At 43.1% G+C, this 26,894-nt stretch overlaps 2 protein-coding genes across 2 annotated transcripts in view; one reads left to right on the forward strand and one right to left on the reverse strand.

Annotated features, from left to right (window-relative positions):
• Positions 1-1,081: 1,081 nt before the first annotated feature.
• Tomm34 (translocase of outer mitochondrial membrane 34) lies at positions 1,082-18,377 on the reverse strand. The gene is made up of 7 exons (XM_020156016.2): positions 18,118-18,377; positions 14,171-14,270; positions 12,971-13,123; positions 9,017-9,186; positions 6,179-6,326; positions 2,222-2,348; positions 1,082-1,993 (listed from the first exon to the last, which is right to left on the reverse strand). Exons 1-7 carry the CDS (start codon positions 18,242-18,244, stop codon positions 1,889-1,891), a joined length of 930 nt encoding a protein of 309 aa, XP_020011605.1. The 5' UTR covers positions 18,245-18,377; the 3' UTR covers positions 1,082-1,888.
• Positions 18,378-21,389: 3,012 nt separating this feature from the next.
• The window catches only part of Stk4 (serine/threonine kinase 4), a 104,938-nt gene continuing 99,433 nt past the window's right edge, over positions 21,390-26,894 (forward strand). Inside the window, exons 1-2 of the mRNA XM_074074842.1 lie at positions 21,390-21,513; positions 26,575-26,655. Coding sequence (XP_073930943.1) covers positions 21,479-21,513; positions 26,575-26,655 — 116 coding nt within the window. The 5' untranslated portion in view covers positions 21,390-21,478. The remainder of the gene's footprint in view (positions 21,514-26,574; positions 26,656-26,894) is intronic.

The raw sequence follows: 26,894 nt of genomic DNA on the forward strand, positions 1-26,894 counted from the left end.
GTTGTGCTTGGTGCTGCCACTAGACCGCCCTCAAATCAGACGGAGCCAGGATTGTCTGAGAGGCAGCAATAGTGCAGTTCCCCACTCTGAAAGGTCCCTGGGCATGCCCAAGGGGTTGGTCTGATTCTACATCCTGGAGATAACTGACTATACAGATAGCAAAAGCCTCATCCTTAAGCTGGGTGCCAGTGGCTTATGCCTATAATCCTAACTATTTGGGAGGATCACAGTTTGAGGATAGCCCAGGCAAATAGTTTGAGAGACTCTCATCTCCAAAAATGGACTGGAGGTGTGGATCAAGTCAGAGTCCTTGCTTTGCTTTGCAACCCATGAAGCCCTAAGTTCAAACCCCAGTCCCATTAAAAAAACAAAACCCAAGAAACCCTAGTCCTTAAGCCACTACTGCAGACTGCCCTTCCTTCACAGCTGACATCACTTAGCACCAAAGTGATGGGGAACAAAGGGACATTACAAATTCTTGCTCTGTCTAGTCATAAAACTTCTACATCATTAAGATGAAAATAATCTAACTACAACACAGCCCAGAAAGGGGAGGAAGCCCATAATTCTGGCTAGATCCTAAAGCTCTTTGCTGGTCTTACCACATGCCATGTTTTGTGAACCTGAATGCACTTTGGCTCCTTTTCTCCCTTCCAACTAGGACTTCACATATGCTATTCTGTCTTCATTGCTCCCCTGCCACCAGTTAACCTCTCCCCTTAGAACTCAGTTCAAGCTCTACTGCCCTGGGGTCCTTTACCTTCCATTGTGTAAACCTCCCCCTGGTGGTAGGCAAAAGTGTTGGATGCCTCCTTCATGATGTTGCAGCCAGCTGTAGTTCTACATTTGGGTGGTGATCTGATTACTTCTTGCCTTCCAAGTAGACTGCCAGTCTTCTGCGAGCAGTCACCAATTGTCTGTGTATTATCTCCCTAGCACTACAGGCCCATGCAGATATTTCAGAAAATCTGTTCAGTAAACTGATAATGCCTAAGATCCAGTAGCTTTTTTTGGTTTTTTTATCACTACAGAGTTGGAGGCACAAAGCTGAAAAGACATAAAAGTACAACTGATACCTGTGTAGAAGAAAGCTTTTTAATGCAATAGCTTAAACACACAGTTCAACAAAATCAGTCAGTTCAAATTAACTTCAACATATCACGAAGAACTAAGAAGTCTGGAGGGGCCACTGTTGGGAAAAAAGGGCAAACTCTTGCCCAGAATGGAAGGACACTGACCTCCAGGAGGCCTCTCTCCCCATCCGAGGAGGAGCAGCCATAACCACTGAGCTCTTAAGTAGCTTAGGTAGCTCCATACGGAAGGCAGCAGCACAAAGTCAAGGACAGAAATTCCACAGGTCAGGGCTCTGCCTTCCTACAAAGGAGGGCCCAACTGAAGGCACTGGGGTTCAGACATAGGAGACTGTGCCCTTAGAAAGATGGCAGCCTTGGAGAACCAGCTCAACAGGCTGCTTTGGGTGTACGTGGGCTGGGGTTTTAGCTTGTCAACTACCCTCTACCCCCAGCTCAGTTGTTCAGATTAACTGCAGAGAGGTGGAGTCTTGTACTCAGTCTGCAGCATACTTGGGGCAGGGACAAAGTCAAGTGCTTTGCTGTTTGTGTGATCTGCTAGCTGTCTGAGGTAAGGAGATGGGGACAGAGCTCCAGCTTCACACCTCAGCTCTAGTGGGGACCTTCCTGACAAAACAAAGTCCTGTGCTTGCCTACACTGGGGTTAATTTGAACAAGCAAAGGTTCTTGGAGGGGCTGAGGAGGGTGCTTTGGAGCTCCTTCGGGGACATGCTGGGTGTCAGGGGCAGATACAGGGGAGGAGGCCTCTGGCTTCTCTGGGAAGGTCAGGCAGAGGGTTCCTGCTGCCCTTTGGGGTTTTAGTTCAGGTTCTGGTTAACTTCCTGCTGTAACTTCTGTGCAGGGCCGTTCTTGGGCTCAATTTGTAGGAGACTGCTGATGTCTGCAAGGCTGGACTTATAGTCCTAATGGGAGAGAAGAGAAGAGTGTGTGGAAGGGACCTGGAGGAGGTGAGGTTCACCTGGCCTGGTGATAGCTGCTGAGGCAGCAGAGTGTTTTCAAATCCCAGCCTGTATGTGCCTGAGCTAACTGGGGCCCAGGAGAAGGAACTCAGCAGGTATTGTCTCACCTTCACTGCACTCTGAAGTGCCAGCACTGGCCTAAATCTCTGTAGCTCTGTGGGGATCTTTTACCTTGAGAGCCTTGTAGGCTTGAGCCCGCCTGTAAAATGCCTTCACATTCTTCCCATCTAGCTTGAGGGCTTCTGTGCAGTCTTTCACTGCCTCCTTATACTGCTTCAGGACCAGATGGCAGAGCGCTCTGGTGGGGGAAAGATCAATGCAGAGATTCAGTCACTTCTGAGGACCCCACAAAACAGGAGGTAGTTGAGAAGAAATCTCTGATTTGCTGAACACCGACTTTGTGCAGGTTACTTTCTATTTTTTTCAATCCTCACAACAATCCTAGCCCCTTTTTACAAATGAGAAAGCTATAAAAAGCTTTTTACAGCTAGCTCAGAGCAGTAGAGGGACCTGCCTGAAGTGCTACCACTACTAAGGGCAAAGCAGGTGGGTCTGCATGATCCTGGATCTGACCTTGTTTAGTGCTATCATTTTGTCTACCTCACTTTCCTGTATCAGGCTCTTTCAAGCAAAGAAAAGCTTTTCTGACAGTTTTTTTTTTTTTTTTAAGTATCTACTTTAAGAAAAAGCAAACATTAAGTACTGAACTCTAAAGCATGCTGATACATTAGGGGTAAAAATGTAGAGATATCTGTAATTTACTTTGAAATGCATCAAAAATAGTAAGATGGATTGGGCTGGGGATACAGCCCAGTAGTCGAGCATTTGCCTAACATGCACAAGGTCCTGGGTGTGACACCTAGCACCACATAACAAAATACTGTATGATTTGGATGGTGGCTATATGGATGTTCGCTATACTGTTCTTCTGACTCTCCCATATTTTGAAATTTTTTGTAATAAAGTGTTGGAAAAAAAAAATCATGTCCATCCATACAACAAAACATTTTGCATCTGTGGATAAAAAAGTGAATGTGTGTACTTTCATCATTCAAGTCTGGTTGTTTTTTCCAAAGACAATCACTAAAAGCACAACCATCAGAATGTCCTGAGGCTTAGTATTTAAGTCCACCATCCTACCTCACTGTTTCCAGTCAGTGTATTGTATTCACTTAGCTGGATAAAGCATAATTTATTTTACCAATTTCTATTAATAGATTTTTTTTCCAGCTTATAAATAAAATGATGCTACAGTGAACATCTTTGTGAGAGAGACTCCTGGCTCAAAAGATAAGTGCGTTTTAAGTTTTGATTGTTACTGACAAAACGCTCTCCAAAGAAGTTGTACTCTGTCAAACTTGACAGAGCTTACTTTTCAGCAACTATACCAAGCCTGGGTCTCAAACTTCTGTAAACATAGAAGAAAATGGTAACTCACTGTCTTCTTTTAGTTGCTTTAAACATGGGTATAACTGAACATCTCTTTACATAAAACTTTTTAATCTTACAAAATCAAATTTATCCAACTTTTTCTTAATAACTTCTGTGGCTTTTCTCCCCATATAAGAATACCTTCCCCACTGCAAGATATTAACCCCTGTATTCATCTAGAATGGTTTCATTTTTTTACATTTGAAACTGTGATTGACTTAGTTTATTTTAAAATGAAAAGTGAGGAATATTCAGGCTTGTATTTAACTCTTACCCAGCTAACCTACCACCATTATTGAATAATTCCTCTTTTTCTCATACTTTATACACTAAATTCTCTTATGCTGTTTTTCTTATTTATTTTTTTTCCTGACAAATTTTGGAATCATCATCATGGAGTTAAAAAGCAAAAACAAAAACAAAAAGCTCAGGCTGGGTTATAGTTCAGTGGTAGAGTGCTTGCCTACCAGGCACAAGGCCCTGGGTTCATTCCCAGCACTGCAAAACCAAACCAAAACAAAGAAAAAGAAGAGGTCTCTAAGAGTAATTAAAGCTGGGTGCCAATGGTTCATGCCTATACTCCAAGCTACTTTGGAGACTGAGAGTGAGATGATCTTGGTTCCAGGCCAGCCCAGGGAACTAGTTCACAAGGCTTCTTCTCCAAAATAACCAGAGCAAAATGGACTGGAGGTGTGGCTCAAGTAATAGAGTGCCTCCTTTGTAAGCAAGAAGCCCTGAGTTTAAACCCCAGTCCCACCAAAAAAAAAAAAAAAGTAATTAAAACAGTATGGAATACATTTCTTTAAAGAACACTATATAAACAAAACACTGTCTCACATGTGGTTTTTAAAAAAATCTGGAGAATGGGCTAATGGGGTGTCTAGCAGCAAAAAGGCCTGAGAGAACAAAGAGAAAGGAGTTTCAAGTTAGCTAGCAAACAGAAGAACACCTAGTCCAATCAGCCAGTAAAACCACAAGTCCAAGATTCCACATTCCAAATTTAAAACTAAAAGTTCGTTTTTTCAGCTCTTTGGAAGCAAAAGCTGACCTGAAATGAGACTACTTAGTTTCTTTATACTACCATATATATATGGAATTTGCATGTTTCACTAATAATTTATTTCAGCAAGCTGACTAGACCCTTCTGGGGTGTTATATAATCACCAAAGGACCATATTACCTTTCTAAAATCTGAAGCACATTTTATCCTAAGAGTTTTGAGGCTGGGCATATTGGTTAACATCTATAATCCTAGCTAATCAAGAGGTAGAGATTCAGAGTATCATGATTCCAGGCCCAAAAAGTCCTCAAGACTCCATCTCCACCAATAAAAACTGGTGTGGCCGTGCTCACCTATCATCCCAGCTATGCAAGAAGCATAAATAAGATTGTGGGTCAGGCCAGTCTGGGTATAAATACAAGACCCTATTTGGAAAAATAACTAAAAGCAAAATGGGCTGGGGGCATGGATCAAGTGGAAGAATGCCTGCCTAGCAAGTTCAAGGCACTGATTTCAAACCCCAGTACCACAAAAAAAAAAAACAAAAAACAAAAAAACGAGAAGTTTTATTTTAAGGAACAGTGAGCCTATGTCAAATCAAAGATTTCTGAACTGGACAGTGATAAGCTCATGTTGGCAGGGAAGGAGAAACAGATTTACAACATTTAATAAATGGCTTAGATTTGATATGGTCTCTTGATAACTGTATTGAGCTTTGATAGTAAAACTAACAGATCTCACCGGGTGCCTGTATTCCTAGCAACTCAGGAGCCAGAGATCATAAGGATCATAGTTTGAAGCCAGCCTGGACACATAGTCTGGGAGACCCTATCTGGAAAATACCCAACACAAAAAGGGGCTGGTGGAGTGGCTCACGTCGTAGAGCACCTGCCTAGCAAGCATGAGGCGTGAGGCCCTGAGTTCAAACCCCAGTACCACCAAAAAACCAAACCAAACAATCTAACAGATGTCATTGGAGCCAGACTTCAATTTTACTACCATTATTTACTGGCTGGGTGAGCTGAGACAAAACCCTTCCTTCTCTGAACCTTGGCTCTCTCATCTTTAAAACAAGATCTACAACCTATATCATCAAACACTATTGTGCAGCAGTGAGCACTATACCACAGGGACAGTACCTGGCTCTCAGGCCCTCACAGAAGTCAGTGCAGTGATAGCAGCTTCTGGGGCACAGACTTCCACAGACCCACAAGTCTAACCCCTGAGACTGGACTGCACCCTGTTCTCCTATTCCTAGGTCAGGAAACAGTTACTTCACTCCCTGGGTTCTGGGCCAGTACCCTCAGATAGAAACTGCTAATATTTCAAACAGGAAGGTCTTGGAGAAGCCACAGGGTGAAGCGCAGGGGGGGAGGCAGAGACTTGCTTTAAAGTTGTGTTTACAAGGAAGCACGCTGCTTTTGCTTACATTTTATGCTCATTTGAGGTGGTTATAAAACTTTTGGGGAGAAGAGCTAGTAAAACCCAGACTTCCCTTTGGCAACCTTAGTTTCTACCCATTTAAGAAAGCAAATGCCATTGGCAATGCCCAGCTCACAGTGCCCAAAACAGGTGTGAGTGCATGTTTTGACCTATAACAACCAAATGCTAGGGACTGAAGAACCCACCTCATTCACATAAGTCTAAGGAACCAAACATCCTGAAATCCCCCAGGCCAGCAGCTGTGCAGAAGATACCTGTTGCTGTATGTGGCGGATTCCAGGTTACTAAACAAGAGGCTTTCACTGTACTTCTCAATAGCTTTCTTATGGTTGCCCTTCTTTACAAGCTCATTGCCTTCTTCCTTCAGAACTTTGGCTCTCTCCACATCCCCAGCAGAAGGCACTAGATACAAATTCAGAAGAGGAAAAAAACCATGGAGCAGGTGCCCAAATGAGATCAATGAGATCTCTTCAGCGTCATCTCTTCTCAGCTGTGTACAACCTTCTTTCCCTGAGATTGTCTACACTGTTGCAAATTATCCTTTCTGATTAATGATTTTCCTCAATTAATGGCTTCTTAGAAATTAAACAGGTTTTCATTCAGAAGAGGGTGGGTTACAAACATATTCACACATGCACATAACATACACATGATAAAAAGCAACCAAGGTTTTAGTTTTGGCACTGCTACTTGATAGTTGGACTATACTGTGTGACCTCTTTAACTTCTGGACCTCAATTTTGTCACCATTGCAATGGGACTCCTATTCCACAAAGGATTAGAATCAGATCTGAGAATACATGAAGTACAGAACAATGTGCAAACTTACAACAGGAGTAAGTACTATCAAACAGGCATCTAGTAAAGAAAGACTGTAGATTCTGGGTTTCAGACCTGTTTTGGTCTGAGCCTGTGTCTTCTCTCACCTGTCACATGCAGCTCTGCTTTAGCCTTTCAGGAAGAGAGGAGAGAACAAGGTGAATAAGCTACTTGCACTGGTGTTCAAATCCCTTCACTTTTTGGTCCCAACTAATTATTCCAGCCTCTGTTCTGTCTCCTGCTTTTTAATCTTCAAAAATTATCATTATCAAATGTTAATATTTATAATAAGAGTAAGGCTATAGGAATAAAACCAACACTTGAACACATCCCTCTGCTTAAGAAACACTACTACTAGGACCTTTGAAGACCTGTGGACTCCTCTCCAACTCAATGCACTCCCAGAGAAAACTATTATCCTTAATTCTTGTGCTCCTTTCACTTGCCTTCCCCTCATGAGTCCTGTTTAGTTTAACTAAATATGAGTTATCAATGAACTACTTGTATTTACTTTGTTTTTGAGCTTCACAGAGGTGCAAACTGGTTTTTTTACCCCTTGACATTATATTCTTGAGATTCTTCTGTGTTGATACATGTACTGTAGTTGATTTGTTTTCACTGCTGCAATAATACAATGGATTTGTCCATTTTCTTATTTGTGGAGATCCGGATTACTTTCAGTTTTGTTTTTGCTGTTACAAACATTCTGCTAAGGGCACTCCTGTACACATCTCCTTGTGCACATGTGCATGAGTTTCTCTAGAAACAGGACCCATGGGCTGGATGTACATAAAGCTCCAGCTTCATCTGCGCTCTGCAACATACTACTCATTGCAGTAACTCTTTTATTTCCACTGTTTAGCCTTTGCACTTTCCTTTTTCAACTTCCTCTACTGCCTCTGCCAAGAATTCTCCTCCCTTCCTACCTGGTGACCTCATCCTTCAATGTAACAGCTCAAGCCATCACCTCAATCACCAGCTCCTCTGGGAGCCTTTCCCCTGAGCATGTTTAAGTCAGTTTCTAATTTGAACTTCTCAAACACTAAAGACTCTAAGCACTCATTCTTCCTCCTTGTACTTTAAAATGTCTCAGTTCCTCATTATACTAGGGCTCCCTGAAAGTCAAGACTGCCTTGTCCTCTGGGTCACACTGCTTACAAAGAACTCACAACCCATGTGGCTCAGTGAATCCAAAGAAGCAAAATAAGCGGCAGGTGTCTGGAAAACCATCTATTTCACTAGCATCCCACACTTTCATCCTAGGGAAGAGTGGGCAACACTTACCAGGGTTCCCCCAAAGGAGAATGAATACAACCCATAGCTACATAGGTGTCCTCCTGGAAAGAGAAGTAATTCCAGCCCTGATCCCTCTATACCTCCTTCTGTACCTGTGTAACCTCAACCCTAGCTTGCTACACTGGGACAGTTCTCTTTCAACACTGTAAGAGCTTTCCAGTTGACAGTCTCCTGTTTGTGACTGCCCATCTGCTTATCTTCCTTCTCCTGAGACACACCTAGTACATGTGTTCCTGGAGAAGGAGAGCCCTGTAGTTATGGCATTGGGGCAGATGGCCTGGGGCTAGGATAGTCACAAAATCTCATCCCCTAGTCACAGCAGCTGGTGACTAATTTGACCAGAAGGGACTCAGAAAATATGTGAGTCAGGGATGTGGGGGAAAAATATCTTCTTTTCCTAGTGAGCTATTTGTGTGTGTTCATTACTTTTTCGGTCAAGAGGCATGGTATATGGGTGAAGGCCAAGAACTTCTACAGCTTCTTTGCCACTAGGACCAGAGCCTGCCTGAAGGCAAAGCTGACACACAATCAAGAAGAGAATGGAGAAAAGCATGGAGAACTGGAGTCAAGACTGACTGTGCAGTGAACTACTGGGAAAATCCTGTCTGTACTCTCTCTGGACTTCTTAGTTATATGAGCCAATAAATTCCTTTTACTGTTTTACCAAGCTAACTTTTTTTTTTTCCTGTTTCTACAATCAAAAATATCCTAAGTGATATATCCCAAATGCTGCCAGAGGAACAGCATACCTCTGTGCAGGGTGTAAGTTTTATGTACTTTACATCATTTAATCCTTACAGCTATGAAGTAGGTTTTATCTTCACCTCGCTATACTGCTGAAGAAACAATCTTTAAGTTGAGACCTCTTCCTTTTGTTTTTTTACTTTAGTTTATAGCTTAAATAAACAAGACCAATTTTTATAGGACTACTCTAATGAAAGATTGCAAGACTTTCTAGGCAAAGAGTCATAGCTCACCTCTGCTCTTTGTAGTTGTGGTTTCTTTGGATTTGCTTTTAGCTGTCTCTTTGTAGTTCTCTGAAGGCAAGGAATTCCACCTCTTCTGGGCTGAGACAGGCACCACAGGTATAGAGGGTAGCTTCAGGCGCCACTCAGGTCCAAGTGAGTCCATGAGAGCTCTGGTTATTCTGGAAGAGAAGGCAGGATTGCAGAGAGGTTTCCAGCCAGGTCAAGGAGATATTCTTCCATTCACACACCTGAGGGAGGTAGGCTCTTCCACAGGAAGAACCATCTGTTTACATCCTCCAACATACTGTAACAGAGGAACAGGAGGGAACCTACCATTCACAGGCTCCTGCTCACATCAGCCACCATGACACTTCTCACATATTCCAAGAAAGGATTCTAGGTTTAATTGTTTTATATTTTCTCAATGAATCTAATACAAAATCATGCAAGCACCTGACATTTCTTTAGTGCTCAGAGATTTTTTTTAAGTACAAATCTTAAATCATTCACCAATTCTAAAACCTCTCAATGGTTCCCATTTCCATAGGCTAGCATGGTCTATGAAAACTGGTCCCTTCCCTGCTCTTCACTTTTACTATGTGCTACATTCACTGCTGATCCTTGGGCTGTAGGCATAGCTCATGCACGAAGCCCTGGGTTGAATCCCCAGGACCACCAAAAGCAAAATGGAAACCTTTCTCATCTTTATTTTCATATTTTCTTTACTTCTAATAATTTCTTTCACTTTTCATTCCCACCTTCTAGACCTAGCTAACTCCTACTTATTCTTTAATTTTCAACTTTACTTCTAATAATTTCTTTCACTTTTCATTCCCACCTTCTAGACCTAGCTAACTCCTACTAATTCTTTAATTTTCAACTTAACATGCCACTTTGTGACTGTATTTCCATTTGGTTAATGAATCTCCAAAACCTAGCAAGTCACCTGGCACCCACCAAAACCCAGTACGTATTTGCAGAATGAGTTAATAATGTCAACTGTAAACTTTTTCTGTTACAAGAATGAAAACCATACAGACTAACATTACGATAAATTCAATGGTCTCGGACTAGGCCCCCAGAGCTGTTTCCTTGGTCTGCCTAGCTATTTCAAACTTCCTCAAATCTGTTTCCAACCTTTCTCTTCTTTTCAAAGCATACTTCCTCACACCCCAAATACAAACCTACTAGCCTGGCTGCTCAATCCTTCCTACTTCTTTCTGTTACACATTGGAACTGAAAGGGTCAATCCTTCTACCTAAACTCTGGATCCCATCCCCTCCTGCCTTTCAGGGAATTTGCTCAGAAAGCCTCAACTATACCTGCAACCTTTCTCTATGAACTCCAACTCTCCACAGGGAAACCCTTTTAACTCTTTGCTCACTTAAAACACTCTTGGACACCCCTCTACCATCCCAACTACATTTTCTGAACCTGGCTTCTTGACCTCACTGAACTGCTTCTCTCAGCATCACCAGGGTCTTCACTGTTAAACCCTTAGTGTACCTGGTCTTGTTGGCACACGTGACACTAATGGTGTCCTTTTTTTTTTTTTTTTGGTGAGACTGAGGTTTAAAATCAGGGCTTCATGTTTGCAATGCAGGCTCTCTACCGCTTGAGCCATGCATGCCTCAGGTGTATTTTGGAGATGTAGTTTCACAAACTATTTGCCCAGGCTGGTCTTGAAGTGCAATCCTTCCTATCTCAGTTTCTTGAGTAGCTAGGATTATAGGCATGAGCTGCTGGCTCTGGCATCCAGCCTCCATTTCTTCTTAAAATACTTCTTTGCTCAGGTTTCCTGAGGCTCCTATTACTCTGTAAGTAACTTAAATAGTGGTTTCTCAAAGCCCCATCCTTTCCCCCTACACACTTACTGTGAGGTCTTTTTTCCTCCCAACACTTCAATCATCTCTCTCTGTGCTTATGACCCTCAAATCTCTATTCCTGGCCTGTATTTTTTGTTGTTGCTGTGGGGAATTGAACTCAGGGCCTTATACCTGCTAGGAAAGCACTCTATCACTTGAGTCATGCCCATAGACCTTCTGCTTTCTGGTTCTGTTTATCAGATGGGGTCTCACACTTATGCCCAAGCTGGCCTAAGACCATGATATTCCTACCTTCATATCCTGAATAGCTGGGATTACAGAACCACACCACCACACTTGGTATGCTTTCGAGAGAGGGTCTCACTAAATTTTGCCTGGGCTAGCCTTGAATCATGATTCTTCTGATCTTCCCAGTAACTAGGATTACAGGCGTAAACCCCCAAACCCAGCTTATGATTTGTCCTTTGATCCCAATCCATTTGCCTCCCCTACATCTTTCTCTCCTGCCCTGAAGGTACTTCCAATACAGTACATCAACAACCTGAATGTCCTCTTCTATCTTCCTTCTCACAAATCCATTAAAGATTATTGATGTCCTTCCTAAGAATCCTTTGAATTGAGGGGACTATTCCCCTAACTGCTGCATACCCCCTTCCTACTCTGTTTCCTTTCATGTTATCTCTTAATACGTCACCTGCTGAGCTTTTGTCTAAAAATAGGGCTGGTAGCATAGTTCAAGTGGTAGAGCATGAGGCCCTGAGTTCACAAAAACAACAAAAAACTGCTCATGTTGTTCCATGGCTAAAAATGTTTTAATGATATCTTACTTTCTCAGGATTAAGTCCAAGGCCCAGGCTCTGTATGACCTGGCCTCACCAACCTATCCCAAGCTGGGCTCCCCACTCAACAGCAGCATGTGAAATGGACTTCTTACATTTCTAGTCATATGCCATGCTCACTCACTCTTGCACATGCTGGCCTTTCTCCTTGCTAGTCCCCAAGGCCAGACCTCTGTATCTTTCAGTCTTGACTTACCTCCCCTGAAAAGCCCTCTCCAGCCTCCCTCTTCCTCCTAGCTGGCTGGATGCAGCACCATGTGCTTTCTCCTACCCCAGTACTTAATACATGGTAATGAGGTTGTCTATTATTGACTGGTATATCCGAAGGCCAGGAGGGCCTTCCTCTATGAGGAAGAGGCATGTCTCAGGCAGCAGCCAGGGTTTTTGTATAAAGTCTGGCACATAACAGGTACATTTTATTGAATTATAGAAATTAAAAGGAGGCCAACAGAAGACAAAGGATGTTGACAAAGATCAAGCAAGAAACAAAACAATGAACACATACTCTGAAATATTTGAAACTTGATTTTCTAGCAGTCCACACAAAAAGGGGACCATGATTGATTAATTATACAAATATGAGTGTCATGCAATAAAAACTGATCATGGCCCAGGACACCAGACATTTTACCTGATGGGTCTTCTGGAAGGATTATGGTACAAAACCCTAAACCACGTTCCCAAAGAATGTCCCTTTAGGCTGTATCCCAGCTGCTTATGCTGGTGTCTTACTCTCCCAATCAGTGATGGCTATTTGAAGACAAGTGGAGTATGAATTTCTTTTTTTATTTTGGCATCCCTCACTGAACCTGGCATAATACCTTAAAGAGTTTGATAAATATTGCTGTGTGAATGAATTTGCATGTCTAGGCAAAAATCAACTACAAGTCAATCTGACTCCTTAAACACTTATTAAATACAACAGATTATCTTTGTGCACTCTGCCCCACATGCTCATTTAAGAGTTTTCTAAGTCTGCCAGGCACCAGTGGCTCACACCTGTAATCCTGGCTACTCAGGAGGATCGAGGTTCAAAGCCAACCCTGGGGAAATTGCTCATGAGACCCTATCTCAAAAAAACCCTTCACATAAAAAAATGGCTGGTGGAGTGGCTCAAGCGATAAGAACACCTGTCTAGCAAGCATGAGGCCCTGAGTTCAAATTCCACTGCTGAAAAAAATAGTTTTCTAAGTCTAGGCAAAGAAACCTCACCCAGAAGATAACCAAACAAAATGGCCAAAGCCAACCAAGGAGCATAGGGAGTTTCCGTGGAGAAGTCCTACAAAAATTGGGTTCACCTGTTGATGCCTTCCAGGGCTGATGTCACACTGCTGTCAATCTGCAGTACAGTCTTATAGTCGACATAGGCCAGGGGGTACTTCTCCAGAGCCTCATAAGCAGATGCTCGCCGAAGTAGAGGCTTAATGCTGAAGGGAATCAAGGCCAGTGCTCTGAAATAGGAGGCAAAAATGTCATCTGCCTGCTGGGCCATCACTGCTCCCCCCAGCTTCTTCCAGGCAGGGTGGATCTCCAGCATTCAGTATATGGGAGGTAATTTCTGGCAGAGAGACAGTCTCTCTAGAACAGGGACTTTTGAAGTTCAGTTGAAGTGGGGAGAGAAAGAAGGAAAAGCACCACTAATGTGAAAGTTGTGTCTATGCACATCAATTTTCGTAGCTTCAATTTTCAAAAGAACAAGGGCCTCACAGCTTTCATGCTACCATGTGCTCTAGACTGGTCCAGTAGGAGTAATAAACAGGCTTTGGAGTTAGCCAGGATCGTATTGAAATTCTACTTGTCACCACCAGTCATGGGACCCCCTGCAATTCAGTTCTGCCTGGGAAAGTGAGTAAACAGAGTAGTTGTGAGAACTCAAAGAAGGAAACCTAGCACAGACTTCATGAACATGCTTGCTTTCCTACTCCTTTCCTACCTACCACTAGGGCAAGAATCTAAGGCAATGTGACAGGGTAACAGATCTGAGAACCCAGTGAGGGGATGTATGCTAGTTTAGATTGATAAATAAAGGTAATATTAAACTGGACTAAAGAAGGATGAAGTATGAAAAATTGTTCCATGTCCTCTGTAACAGGTCACTGATAGATACCCATTTCTACCTTTCTCCTAGCTTCTTTACAATCTATTACCCCATGATCCCTCCTACCCACATCCATCCCAGGAAAACGCCCAGACAAGCCATTCACTGGTGTGCAACTCTACTTCACCCTAGTTCCCTGTCTCATAGAGGCTTTAAGGCCTACTTTTAACTGCCCGCCCAACACCTTTTTAGCAGCAGCAGAGCCAAAACTCCACAGACACAAGTCAAGGGCCACAAGGACTAAGTAGAGTCTCTCATTTTCAGTGGCTTGACGGCAATGATACTTCTAATACCTGTCACAGACATAACTGGTAGGATCCTTCCAAACAAATAAACCAGATAAACCCAGCCTTCTCTCCTAAGACCCTCAGGTATACCACATTCACTCCGGATCACTTACGAAGTACAATCTTTGATGCAGTCTGTGCAGTTTCCATCCTTCAAATGGCATGCTGCACGGTTGGAGTAGAGAACACTTTCTTCTTCAGGGTTTGCAGAACCTATCCCGGTAGAGGCAGAAGAGTGACAAGATCATCAGTTTGGGAAAGGAATGCATTTCACAAGTGAAGATCTCTCAGCTTTGGGAAAGGGCAGCAGAGATGACTGTAATTCGATGAGGCTTGTTCCCTGGACTGGCTGGTATGTTTGCCATTATTACATTAGAGTGGGGGCACTGACAGGGAGCCAAGCATTTCCTCATTCACCACTTCAGCATTCACCTGGTGCAAGGTAACAAGATAAACATGAAACAGCTGGTACCTTCCTCAAAGAAATGCCTGCTGTAACTACTTGGGTATATGTTAAATTTTTCACAGAAATTCTGTAAATTTTATTACAGAAAACCCAATGAAATAAAAGAACAGTATGATAAATGCCTGATTAAATGGACTGACAAAAGATGTAGGGACAGGAGAGCCAGAAAGTAGTTCTACCTGGTTAAGTAAGAAAGGACTTTGGCTAGACACTAGTGGCACACAACTGTAACCCATAAATCCAAGCTACTTGGGAGGCTGAGATCAGGAGATCCAGGTTTGAGGCCAGCCTGGGCAAACAGTTTTGGAGACCCCATCTCCAAAATAATACCAAAAATAAACCAGAGGGAGGTCTGGCTCAAGAGGTAGAGTGTCTGCTTTGCAAGCACAAAGCCCTAAGTTCAAACTCCAGCAATTTCCCCCCCACCCCCCCAAAAAAAAGAAGGAAAAGAGAAAGAGAAAGAGAAAGAAAGAACTTTACCAGGAAGTGATAACTGAGCTGGGTCTGCCAGGACTATGCAGAACTCAGCTAGGAGAAGGACTCAAGCTACCCAAAGGGAAAAAGTTATCAGTTATTTCTCTAAGGGCACTCCTATCTTCAGGAATCACAGAAGCTCAAGTTGCTCACTGTGGCCAAAATGATTTTTATTTTTGACAATAATTTTCATGAGCCATAAGTAAGAACAACAAAACAAAAACACCAAAAATAAGTGTTGACCAAGTAACTCCACTCATAGATACGAAGAACTAAAAACAGGTTTTCAGAAAACATTTGAAATATATGGAAAACCATATAATACTCAGTGCCTACCACTATATTTATCATATTTATAGCTCTTTCCAACCTTTTAAATTTAACTTTATTTTTTTGGGGGGTGGGAGGGGAACCAAGGTTTGAACTCAGAGCCTCATGCTTGCTAGGCAGGCTCCACTTGAGCCACAACTCCATCCTTTTTTGTGCTGGTTATTTTTGACAGGGTCTCACTTTATGCCTGTGCAGGCCTGGACTGTGATCCTCCTATTTGTGCTTCCCTGCACAGCTGAGATGACAGGCATGTACCACCACGCCTAGTCATTGACTGAGATGGGATCTTGAAAAGATTTTACCCAGTCTGGTCTCAAACTGCAATCCTTCTACTCTCTGCCTCCCAAGTAGCTAGGGTTACAGGCTTGAGCCACTGTACCAGACCTATTTTTTTTTTTTTTTTTTTTTTGGAGACAGGGTCTTGCTATGTAGCCCAGGCTGGCCTCAAATTAGTGATCCTCTTACCTCAGTGTCCTGAGTGCTGGGATTACCAGCATACACCACTATACCCTAGCTTCCTTTTTTATTTTTGACATGGCTAAAGCCATACTCATTCTTATTCTTATCCTTATGCTCCCTCTTTAGAGGTCAGCACAATTCTGAAGCTGGTAAGTTTTTTTCTTTTTTTGGGGAGCACTGGAGTTTGAATTCAGAGCCTCATGCATGGGAGACAGGTGCTCTAACTGCTTGAGCCACTCCCCAGCCTTTTTGTGATGGATTTTTTTTTTCCAAGATAGGGTCTCAGAACTATTTGCTGGGGCTGGCTTCCAACCTGTGATCCTCCTGATCTCTGCCTCCTGAGTAGCTAGGATTCCAGGTGTAAGTCACCGGCAGCCAGCTGGTGTATAAATTCTTAAGCATTGTCTACTTTTATTATATATGCATTCATAGGAAAGATACAATATCATTTATGACTGTTAAAGCATTTTCTAAGTGGTATCATATTGCCTATCCTTCTGCAACTTGTTTTCACTAAGTATCATGATACCATGTTGATACTTGATATCTTTCATTCAATACCAACAACAAACAATTAATTAGTAAACTTTTTTTTTAATCATCTTGCTAGGCCCTGAGACAGAAAGGAGAGATAAGTAAAACACATCCTTGCCCTTAAGGAGTAAGTACTCAAAATATGTACTCCATCTCAAGTCGCTAGAGCATGGCTGGTCAGAAACGACAATAGTGCGTAGAAAGGGCATCAGAACCTACAATCCAGCCAGCGATCCTGTGCAAGTCACTTGAGCCCTCTGATAGTGTGTGCTTATCTACCACAGGAAGGTATCACTTCACAGACTTGCTTAAGGTTCCTTGCAATAGGGTGCTCCCTGTTTTCCTTTTAAGACCAAGAAGCAGGATCTGGTAAATCGAGAAACTTGCCAGACAATTACCTAGAAAATCAATAGTAGGATCAGAACCAAACTCTTCTCCCTGCTAAATTTAAACATCAGGCCAGCTCTGCTAGGGTCCCAGAATAACACCCAACAAAAGCACAGTTTTTCAGGCTGGAAGTGGGGAGCAGGTGATAAAAGAAAAAGGTAGAAACATCAATACCTCAGTAACTTCATCAAGTGAGGCTGTGTGACCAGGTGAGCCTAAATAGATTTCCGAGGGGGGAGGGGGGGCTGGAAAGAGGGGTTGGGGAGGGTAAAGGAGTAACTTGAGACTACAAAAACTTCATGAACAAAAAACAACCGGAATTTGGAGATTTGGGGAGAAGTCTAGCTCAATGATTAAAAATTTGGACTTAGCAATTAGGTCTATATTCAGATCCTGGCTTGGACATGTCTTTACCATGTAACCCGGGGTTGGCAATTTCATTCTTCTGGCTTCCTCATTCACAGTGCTTTATCCATAAGACCATAACAAAGATAGTGTCCACAATAGGAGACCACTCAAAAGACGCTAGCCAAGAAAATGAGAAAGAGGAAGACGGCAAAGGAAATAGGCACTAAAGACTGACTCCTTGGCACTCCTCCAAAATCAAAGCTTTAAACAATGGGGGCTCCTGGATAAGATATTCTGGAGAACAGGCTATGGGCAAAGGCCTGTTGTTGGTTGAAGGGAGCTGGAAGCTGGGAGAACTGACAAATATGCTACTGTTTAAAACCTCTCTAGTAGCTTCCATAGGTTCTGCCTATCTCATGTCTCATTCTCTCTGCGCCTTGACTCCTGGGCACATCACGCTTATGGCTCTGGGGGGCCTTTCTAATGGACCCCTCAGCACCCAAAAACTTTATGCGCTGCTCTTCTCATCATTCAGACATCACCTCAAACATCCCTTCTTCACAGAATTCGTTTGTGAATTCCCACTCTAAAGGGGTGCCCCCAGTCAACTCTATCATATTACCGTATTTGTCTTCATAGCCTTCATTTTCTCGGAGGTTTTATTCACTTCTTTACCACCTTAAGATTCACAATCCCACCCTCCACCTCCGCAATAAAGTTCAATCCTTGAAAGGCCCTTTTCTGTCTTGTTACATAGTCGGTATACAACAGGTGCTCAACAAATACTGACTTAATTGAAAAATGAATAGTTGAGGGGAAAAAGGGTTCAGCCATATCCTCAGGGAACTGAACGAGGCCTGAAAAATTTGGGATGGGGGCAAGAATGCGGTTCAAAAGGAGGCGGAAGGGGTCAAAGGAGTTTCTCATAGGATGCTCAACTGCGAGCAGCGTGGTGGCAGGGACTGGTGGGCTGGCCGGCGCGGGGAAGGGAGCCTCTGGAAAGCAGAGTTAGAGCGAGGCCTGGGCGGCGGTGCTGGACGAGCAATGGAGGCAGGTTCGTACCTCGCGCCTGCAGCAGCCGCAGCGCGCGGCCGTAGAGCATGGAGGCCTCGGCGTACTGGCCGTTGCGGAAGCTCTGGTTGCCGGCAGCGCGGAGCCCCTCCACAGAGTCGGGAAGTTTCGGGGCCATTCCCGGGCCAGGCAGTCGAACGGGGGCCGCCTCAGTTTCCCTCTAAGTGACGCGAAACAGCGTCCGCGCAGAAGAGCGTCCCGGCGGAAGCACCAGCTAAGCGTACTTGGGTCCAGCAGTTACTACGTCACGAGGGGGCGGGACGGGGGCGGGGCCTTTGCGAATCCGAAGCCCCGCGAGCCCGGCCCTTCGCGCGAGCTCAGTTTGGAATCTCGGTTCCCCCTGGCGTGCTAGGTGGGTGGAGCTGTGCAGGCGTTTAAGATGCTATAAAGCTCTATGGATGAGGCCAAGAGGGAGACCGAGTATCCTCATGAGGTTTATGTTCTGGAGGGGCTCAACAGGCGATTAACTCATGACAGAATGAAGAGGCTGATTTCACAACGTTATTATTGCAGTAAAGAAAACAAAATGGGCGGGGCGCCGGTGACTTAACTCCTGTAATCCCAGCTACTTGGGAGGGCCAGGTCAGTCAAATAGCTCCAGAGACCCTATCTCCAAAAATAACCAGAGCAAAACGGACTGGTGATGTGGCTGTAGAGCGCCTGCCTAGGAAGCGCAAAGTCGTGTGTTCAAACCCCAGTTCCCCCCAAAAAGTAAATGAAAACTGGAAGGGGGAATGGAGTGAATTTCATCAAAGTACATTATGTTTATGTATATATAGATATCACAATGAGACCCGTTTGTACAATTAATATATGCTAATAAATTTTTTTAAAAAGAAAACAAAATAGGGCATGACGGCACACGTCTGTAACCCCAGCACTATGGAGGGTGAGGCAGGAGGATGAGGAGTTTGAGGCTAGCCTGGGCTACATAGCAAGATCCTGTCTCAAAACACAAAAATCCTAAGAAAACAAAACTGGACAATATCAGAGAAAATGACCACATGGAACCTGTTTTAGATGAGGGGATCAGGGAAGGTGTCCCTGAGGGTAGCAAGTGGGCTGAAATCTGAGATTTAGGAAATGCTGTTCCAGACAGAGCATAGCAAGTGCAAAGACCCCACAAGACTAAAAAGTACCTGGTACCTTGTGTGCTTGCTATACATACTGATTTTGAATGAACAGAGGTCTTCCATCAAGGGTGACTTCAGTTTATCTCTATTCTCACCTGATGTCGCTCTGTCCCATTCACTACTCCAAGAACTCAGGGCCTCACTCTTTATAGACAGGCGCTCTACTGCTTGAGCCACTCCACTAGCATTCATTTTTTTACTTAAAAAAATTTGTTTTTGGCAATGCTGAGGTTTGAACTCAGGGCCTCATGTTTGCTAGGCAGGTGTTCTACTGTTTGAGCCACTCCACCAGCCCTGTTTTTGTATTGGGTATTTTTGAGATAGGGTCATGTGAACTACCTGCCTAGAGTGGCTTCGAACTCTGATCCTCCTGACTCTGCCTCACAGGTAGCTAGAATTATAGGCATGAGCCACCAGCACCCGGTTCTCCAATTATTTTAAAAGTCCACTTTGCTGCCTTTACATATTAAGAGCTCTCTCCCTCTGTGGGACTGGGGTTTGACCTCAAGGCTTCATGCTTGCAGAACAGGTGATCTTAAAGGCACTTTCAGAGCAGGCTCTCCACCACTTGAGCCACACCTCTAGTCCACTTATTCTGGAGATGGGGGGTCTTTGGAACTGTTTTCCTGGTCTGGCCTCCAACCTCCATCCTGCCGATTTTAGCCTCCTAAGGTGTGATCCACCAGTACCTGGCTACTAAGTTCTTTCTCTTGCCTCCTATCCTTTGCTTAAGTATCCCTTTCTGGAATTCCTTTCCAAATACTTTTTTCTATCCTAATACCGAATCAATTTATAATATCCAATTCAAACATCATTTCTGAAAGCCTTTCCTGATCCCTCCCCTCAGCTCTCTATTGGTTCTCAGCTTTATCACAATTTATCATTGCGATTGTCAGTTTATAGTTGACCTCAAAGACTGAGAGGTCTTTAAAGGCAGAAGTAGGTCGTCTTTACCTTTGTCTCTTCAACACCTAACACAGTCTGGCACCCAGCATGAGAATTGGAGTCCCTACAAAAGCCGTAGATTGACATCTTTTCTGTCCCCCAATGTGATGGTTATAGGAGGTGGGAGGCCTTTGGGAGGTAAAGTCAAAGAGGCAGAGCCCTCATGAATGGGATCCATATAAAAGAGCCACTCCACCTGCTTCCACCATGTATGGACACAGAAAATGTAATCCATGAACCAGAAAGGGGTCATTAAGTGCCCTCACCAGATACTGCATCTGTTGGTGCCTTGATCTTGGGCTACCAGCCACTAACACTGTAAAAAATACATTTATGTTGTGACCCGTTTATGCTATTTAAAAAAATAGCACAAACAGACTAAGGTAATCTGAATTGACAATTATCCAGAACCGTAAATTGACGAGTTACAGTACTGGTTATACTTCTATCCCTAAATCTAATTGTTTTTCAGCCCCATGATTTCAAGTCAACATATAAAAGTATTGTCTGGGCCTGTTTCACTCAAATGAAATGTAAGACTTGTGATTCTGATTCTAGCACATCTTTACTTGCCAGGGTTCTCTCAATCAGGGAGGACAAAGACATTGTCAAAAGAAACTATTAGTCAACACTGGGCACAGGTATTTAAACTGGAAAAAAAAATTGGATTGGGGGTATACCACAGTGGTACAGAACTTGCTTAGCATGTGCAAGGCCCGGGGGGCGGGGGCCACAAAAATCCCCAAAACACTGGCTGACAGCTGACATTTTGAAGCAGGATGTGGTGGTCGGTGCCTGTAGTCCAGAACTAGGGAGGCTACGGCAAAAAGATCTTATCAAGTCTGAGCTTCGCTATCAGCCTCAGTATTTCGATGTGAGAAATGAAGAAGGCCCCTGGCAGAGATGAGTTCCAGGTTGGAGAATCCCGGACTTCGGCAACCAGCACCGCAGAGACATCACTGCCCACGCTTCACAGCAGTGAGAAGACGTTGCCGGCAGGAGCCTCCTAGGCTTCCGGGTTCGGGGCCCAGCGCGTGGCACCACGTGACTCACCCTTGCACCACGTGATCCAGACCTTGTTTTTTTTTTTTTTTTTTAACCCCGTCCCTCTCGCACCCCGCCCCCCCCCACCCCGGGGCTCCGCCCAGCTCGCGCGTTCACGCCGCTTCCGGTATGGGCGGAAAGCGGAAGTGTGGGAGGGTCTGCGGGGCGGGCCCCGGGAGGTCCAGGGAGGATGGAGCAGTGAGCGGGACTGGGTTGCTGCCGGCACCGCCATGGAGACCGTGCAGCTGAGGAATCCGCCGCGCCGGTGAGAGGACACTGGCTGAGAGGAAGGGTAGAGGCGAGGGAGGTCAGGGCGAGAACTGGCTGAGGGGAGACACCTGTGTGGGAGCCCCTAGAGGGAAGGGACCTGCGGGGCGAGGCTCCCGAGGCTGCTGGGCACCTGCTGAGTGAGGGCTAAGGGTCCGGCTGAGGGCACCCTCTGCGAGGGATAAATGTGGGGCTGGTTAGAGGGAGCACTGGCTTTGGGGGACTCTCGCGAGGAACGTGCGGACAAGTCAGAGAGAGCACCGGCTGAGGCCGGGCCCCGTCCGAGGATGGCTCTCCCAGAAGAGACGCACAGAGGTAGCGGGGATGCTGAGGCCAAATGAGAACCTGCGAGGGGTCTGACTAAGGGGATGAGCGAGAACTATCAGGGAGCAAGGCGAGTGGACTTTCTAAGGGTCTTAAGTCCCACATAAGGGTGCAGTGGGGAATGCTTTGCCTCTAAGACTGAAATGTGCAAAAAAAAAAAAAAAAGGTCTAGTAGTGGAGAGAGCGTGGAGGATACCGTGTAGAGGATGCTTTTGGTGTCCCCACTCGAGGATGATGGTGACATCTATCATTACTATTGCTCTGAGTACCTTCCTAATTTTCTCCTCCTCCTCCTCAGCCCTTCAGAACCCAGTATTGGGAGGTAGATAAAGGAAATAAGATACTTTCGGGATAGGCACCATGAGGTTCAGAAGAGTTGAAATACATGGACCCAGCCAGACTGTGCCACTTTCAAGCTTTTGTTGTATGATTATCAACTCCAGAGCCTAGTGGTACCTGGGATGGTTTTGGGTTAAGAGTGGGAAGATTGGCTGATCCTACAAAGTCTGAACTCCTGGGTTGGTTTCCCCTGGGGACATCCGAGACTTAGGCTACTCTGCCACATCTGGAAAAAAGTAGAGGCGTGGGTTGGTTTTCCCTGGGGACACCCGAGACTTAGGCCACTCTGCCACATCTGGAAAAAAGTAGAGGAGTGGAGACTGAGGGTGTCATGCTTCTTTGAGGTACAGTATAGTTAATTTCTGTTTCGCAGAGAAAACATCTGACTTCCTGCCTCAGAATGAGCGCTGAAGTAGGAAGTGTTTAGTGTGTGTGAGTGCTGGGCAATCAGAGATGAAGGAAGGGGAATTGACAGCCTGGCCAGTACTCTGGGGGTTTGTTTGAAGTGAATAATTGCAGAAGGCAAATAGCTTGTTGGGGTGGGCTCTTGATTAACCTAGTGTAGTGTGCTGCGACTATAATAGCAATGATTCTTAGTACTTAACGGGGTACCAGCCACTGTTCTAAGGGGTTTCAGGGTCTCCTGTTGAACCAAATGAAATTGATGAGATTTAACCATTTTTGTAACTTTATGAAAATGGTAGTTTCATATGGTTCAATTTAATGACTCATTGGGCAATTATCGTATGAAGTGGATATTTCTATATCCCTGTTTTGCAGATGATAAAACTGAGGCACAGAGGCTAGTGATTTACTGAAGGTCCCCTAGCTAGTTAGAGGCAGAGTTGGGATTTTAATGTCCATGTGGTCTGGTCCAAAGTCCATGCTCTTTACTGCCTCACTCAGATGCATCTCTGGAAATACTTTGTTTTTATAGATCATTTGTTAGCAGATATTTACTGTAGCACTATAATCAATTGTAAGTATACATTGGTCATTGTTTTTCTAAGATACATTTGTTTTTTCTGTTTGGTTTCTTTTTTCCTAGGCTTTCGTTTAATTGAAAAGAGGATTAGGAATCTGGGTTTTGTTTCTCCCTTTGCCTCATGTTATGTAAACTTAGGCAAAGATGTTTTGTTTTTTGACATAGGTGCTCATTCCTATACCTTTTGAAATTTAAAAAGTAATAAAAGTGCAAGAGAAGAGCATTATAGGACTGACTTCTTGGATAATTGGTACTCTTGCTCATTCTAACTACTTGACTGCCTAATTTGATGCAGAATTTTATTATTTGTCTAAGTTCGTTAGGACTCCCATAACTAAAGTATCACACCTGGGTGGTTTAAACAACAGAAATTTATTTTCTCTCAGTTTTGGAGCCTGAAAGTCTAAAAGGAAGTGTGGTGGCAGGGATGTTTTTGAGACCTTTCTCTTTGGCTTATAGATGGCCATCTTCTCTCTATCCCTTCATATGGTCTTCTCTCTGTATCTGTTTGTGTTCTCTTAAAAGGACAGTAATCATTGGATTAGGTTCCACCTGTGTGACCTCATTCTACCTTAATTATCTCTTTAATGGGCCTATCTCTAAATATAGTCACATTCTGAGGGAGTAGGAATTAGGACTTCAACATATGAATGGGGGACATTTAAACATTTTCAATTCATCTTACATATTTTTTGTAACCTATGTTTAATTCTGTTTGGGGAAAGTGGCACATATATATGAATAAAATGAACCGCTAGAGAATTCTGAGATGGGAAAAAGATTTTAGAGTTAGCCAGACTTCTGAGTGAACACTTCATAAACAACATTATTTTGAGTCTGGAAAGATACAGGTGTATTGTCAAAGATTCAGATGGTATGTATTTCCAACAGTCCCAGTGCAGGACATGCTGTGTATGTTCATGAGTTTGGCATTGTCTATGACTAAATGAATAATAGACTGTATCTTATATGCAAGTTAGTAATTTTTAAAAGTGAGTTGCTATTAAGTAATGGTGTGCTGGAAGGTGTGGAGTGCATTCCTAGGATGCTGGCCATCTCCATGGCCATCTGACTTAGGAGAGGAACATCCACCACTGTTTGGCCAGGCCTGTTTATTATGAGAATCGCTAAAAAGCTGCCTCCAACCTGGGGAAATTCCAGCTGAGAGAGTCACATCATCGAAGCCTGACTGCTATGGTAATTGTATTTGTTTCATGAAGGCTCATGGTGTAAAATACCAGTACGAGTCATGTACCAAGATTTTCCATAACAGTCTTATTTGTTGGTAATCTAATACATTTTAGATGAAATTCTGTTTAATTTTGGTAACTCAGAGATTGCAAATGAACTTTATGAGTCCCATCATAACATTTGTTGATCCATTTAGCAGATATTTTTTGACTGCCTCTTGGTTATCAGACACCAGCGAAATATAACTGCTTCAGGTTCAAATTGTTTTAAATAATTCCAGGTAAAAAATAAACAAAAAACCCACTTAGATGCTTTAAAGAAGTATGTAAGCAGTCATATAAAGTTTGTCAGTATTATCTGAGTCTTGCAACTGTCTCTCTCATGACAGTAGCAGTTTCCTTTGTTTTATTCTGTGGTCTCTGATAGCTAAAATAGTGAGTTTTACTTTATGTAAACTTTAAGAGTCAACAATTCAAAGAAACACATTTGATCTTTTACATAAGCTGTTTCTGAAACTTTATACTTGATTAATGAGGTATTGTTCGTTGTTTATACTGTTATAATCTGGGGGTTTACCCAGAACCCTGGCATAGGGGTTCATTCTAATTTCTGAGTTCATAGAAATTTCAGTTCTGAAGTTTAAGAGGCGTTTCACTTCAGCCCAGCTGGGAGTTTTTATGATGTCACTGGAATTTAATTTTTAGGATCTTTTGATTTTTCAAAGGTCAGTGTGGTCGTAGTGTTTTGTTGATCTTCAAGCTAAAGCAAGTTAAGAGATTGACTTTTTGTAGTTCTCCACTTCCTTAATATGAGGTCCTTGATGTTTATAAAGTTCTGTAAGATTGTCACTTTTAGGTCAGGGTTTATTGGTAGACACATTTGATGGCCAGGTTTTTTTTTTTTTTTTTGTCTTCTGATTTTGATATTTTTTTAGGAAAATGTGTGTGTGTGTGTGTGTGTGTGTGTGTGTGTTTACATTCAAGCCACTTCTTGTAAGAATTGGTATTGTCTAGCTAGTTGAAACCCTTTTCTTTACATGAAGTATACAGTGTGACTACTTCCATATTTCACCATTTCCTGAGCTTTGTTTACTTTGTTGTCCTTTGCAGTTTCAGGAAGTCAATGTGTAGAAAACACACACACGCACATGCATATACACAAATGTTCCTTAGCAAGGTCTTTAATTCTGTTAATAATTTTTAGAGGTTTCAGAGTTTTAAAAAATGATGCGAGTTAATAATCACCCATATTTTCTGTGATCGTCTAGCATCATCAGTAAAATCTGAACAGTCTGGGAGTTGTAAGCAGCAGCATAGCTTTGATTTTTGGGACTAGTCAAAGGTACATGTCTATTCATGGTCTTAGAAAGACTGCTTAAACTTCCAGCTGCCAAGTTATTTTTCACTTTTGCTCATAGCTAAATGTTCACTTCCCATTTTCCATTTCTGTAATACCTAGAGAAATTAACGTGTTTTGACAAAATTACTAAAGCCTTGCTGATAGACAGCAAAGATCTATGTCTTCTTTGGCCACTAGTTCAATTCATGTTTCAATGCATAGTTAATACTACATTAGTGTCTTTTCTGAAGAGATAGCTGTGTTATCTTAATTCATGAAATCTCAAGACTTAAGTGGATTCTAAAAGATTTATTGAATGCTTGAACTCACCTTGCAGTATTTTAGCCACATGACATTTTGATTTCTGATTAAATTTTCTAACTATGGGTAACTTAGGACCCCTTAAGGCAGTCTAAATCATCATAGGACAACTTCTTTTGCCAGAAAATTCTTACATATTTTGAACTGAAGTCTGATTCCTGGCAGCTCTTCACTTTCTGGTCTTGATTTTGCTCATCAGGCAACCTAGAACAAGTTTAATCCTCCCATAGAATAATCCTTCAGTGTTCCTCAAAAGGCTCTTAGAGCCAGGATGGCACATACTTGTAATCTCAGCACTTGAGAGACTGAGACAGGAGGATTTCGAGTTTGAGGCCAGCTTGGGCTATATAATGAGACCCTATCTCCAAAAAACCCCCAAAAACTTTGTTTGCCTTTGTTGTTGTTTCCTAATGAAGACTTAGAAGAGAAATTCCCAGGGTTAATAAAATAAGTAATATGTTTTATGTTTTTATTTTCTGGCGGACCTTTAGCCCAATATATTTTATGTTTTATTTGCTAGCAAATAAAATGTATTTTGTGTTTACATTTCTTCATTCATAGGCAGCTGAAAAAGTTGGATGAAGATAGTTTGACTAAACAGCCAGAAGAAGTGTTTGATGTTTTAGAGAAACTTGGAGAAGGGTAAGTGTAGATTAAATATAGGTATGTCAGTGGGTCCCAGTCTATTTTTCTGCCCCAGCACCTGACAGCACCCGACAGAACTTTCTTATTGCAAAAACTCTCAAACCTGAGCAAAAGAAAGAGGAATGTTGCATATCAATATGGCTGTAGGGAGGATGGAAGATGTGGTGACTCCCAGTCTTCAATACGATTCTTTTCTCTTATGCAAACTGTGGTATGTATGATTATATGTAGTTAAT

This window comes from Castor canadensis, chromosome 5 (assembly GCF_047511655.1).
Source record: "Castor canadensis chromosome 5, mCasCan1.hap1v2, whole genome shotgun sequence".
In the NCBI taxonomy this organism is placed as follows: Eukaryota; Metazoa; Chordata; class Mammalia; order Rodentia; family Castoridae; genus Castor; species Castor canadensis.

What these genes read in the sequence shown, in the direction of transcription:
- Tomm34 (XM_020156016.2), bottom strand. Translation starts at nt 18,244, where the DNA reads ATGGCCCCGAAACTTCCCGACTCTGTGGAGGGGCTCCGCGCTGCCGGC. An exon ending in GCGGCTGCTGCAGGCGCGAG is followed by an intron (nt 14,271 to 18,117) that starts GTACGAACCTGC and finishes CTACCGGGATAG; the next exon opens with GTTCTGCAAACCCTGAAGAA. An exon ending in AAGCCTACAAGGCTCTCAAG is followed by an intron (nt 1,994 to 2,221) that starts GTAAAAGATCCC and finishes CTCTCCCATTAG; the next exon opens with GACTATAAGTCCAGCCTTGC.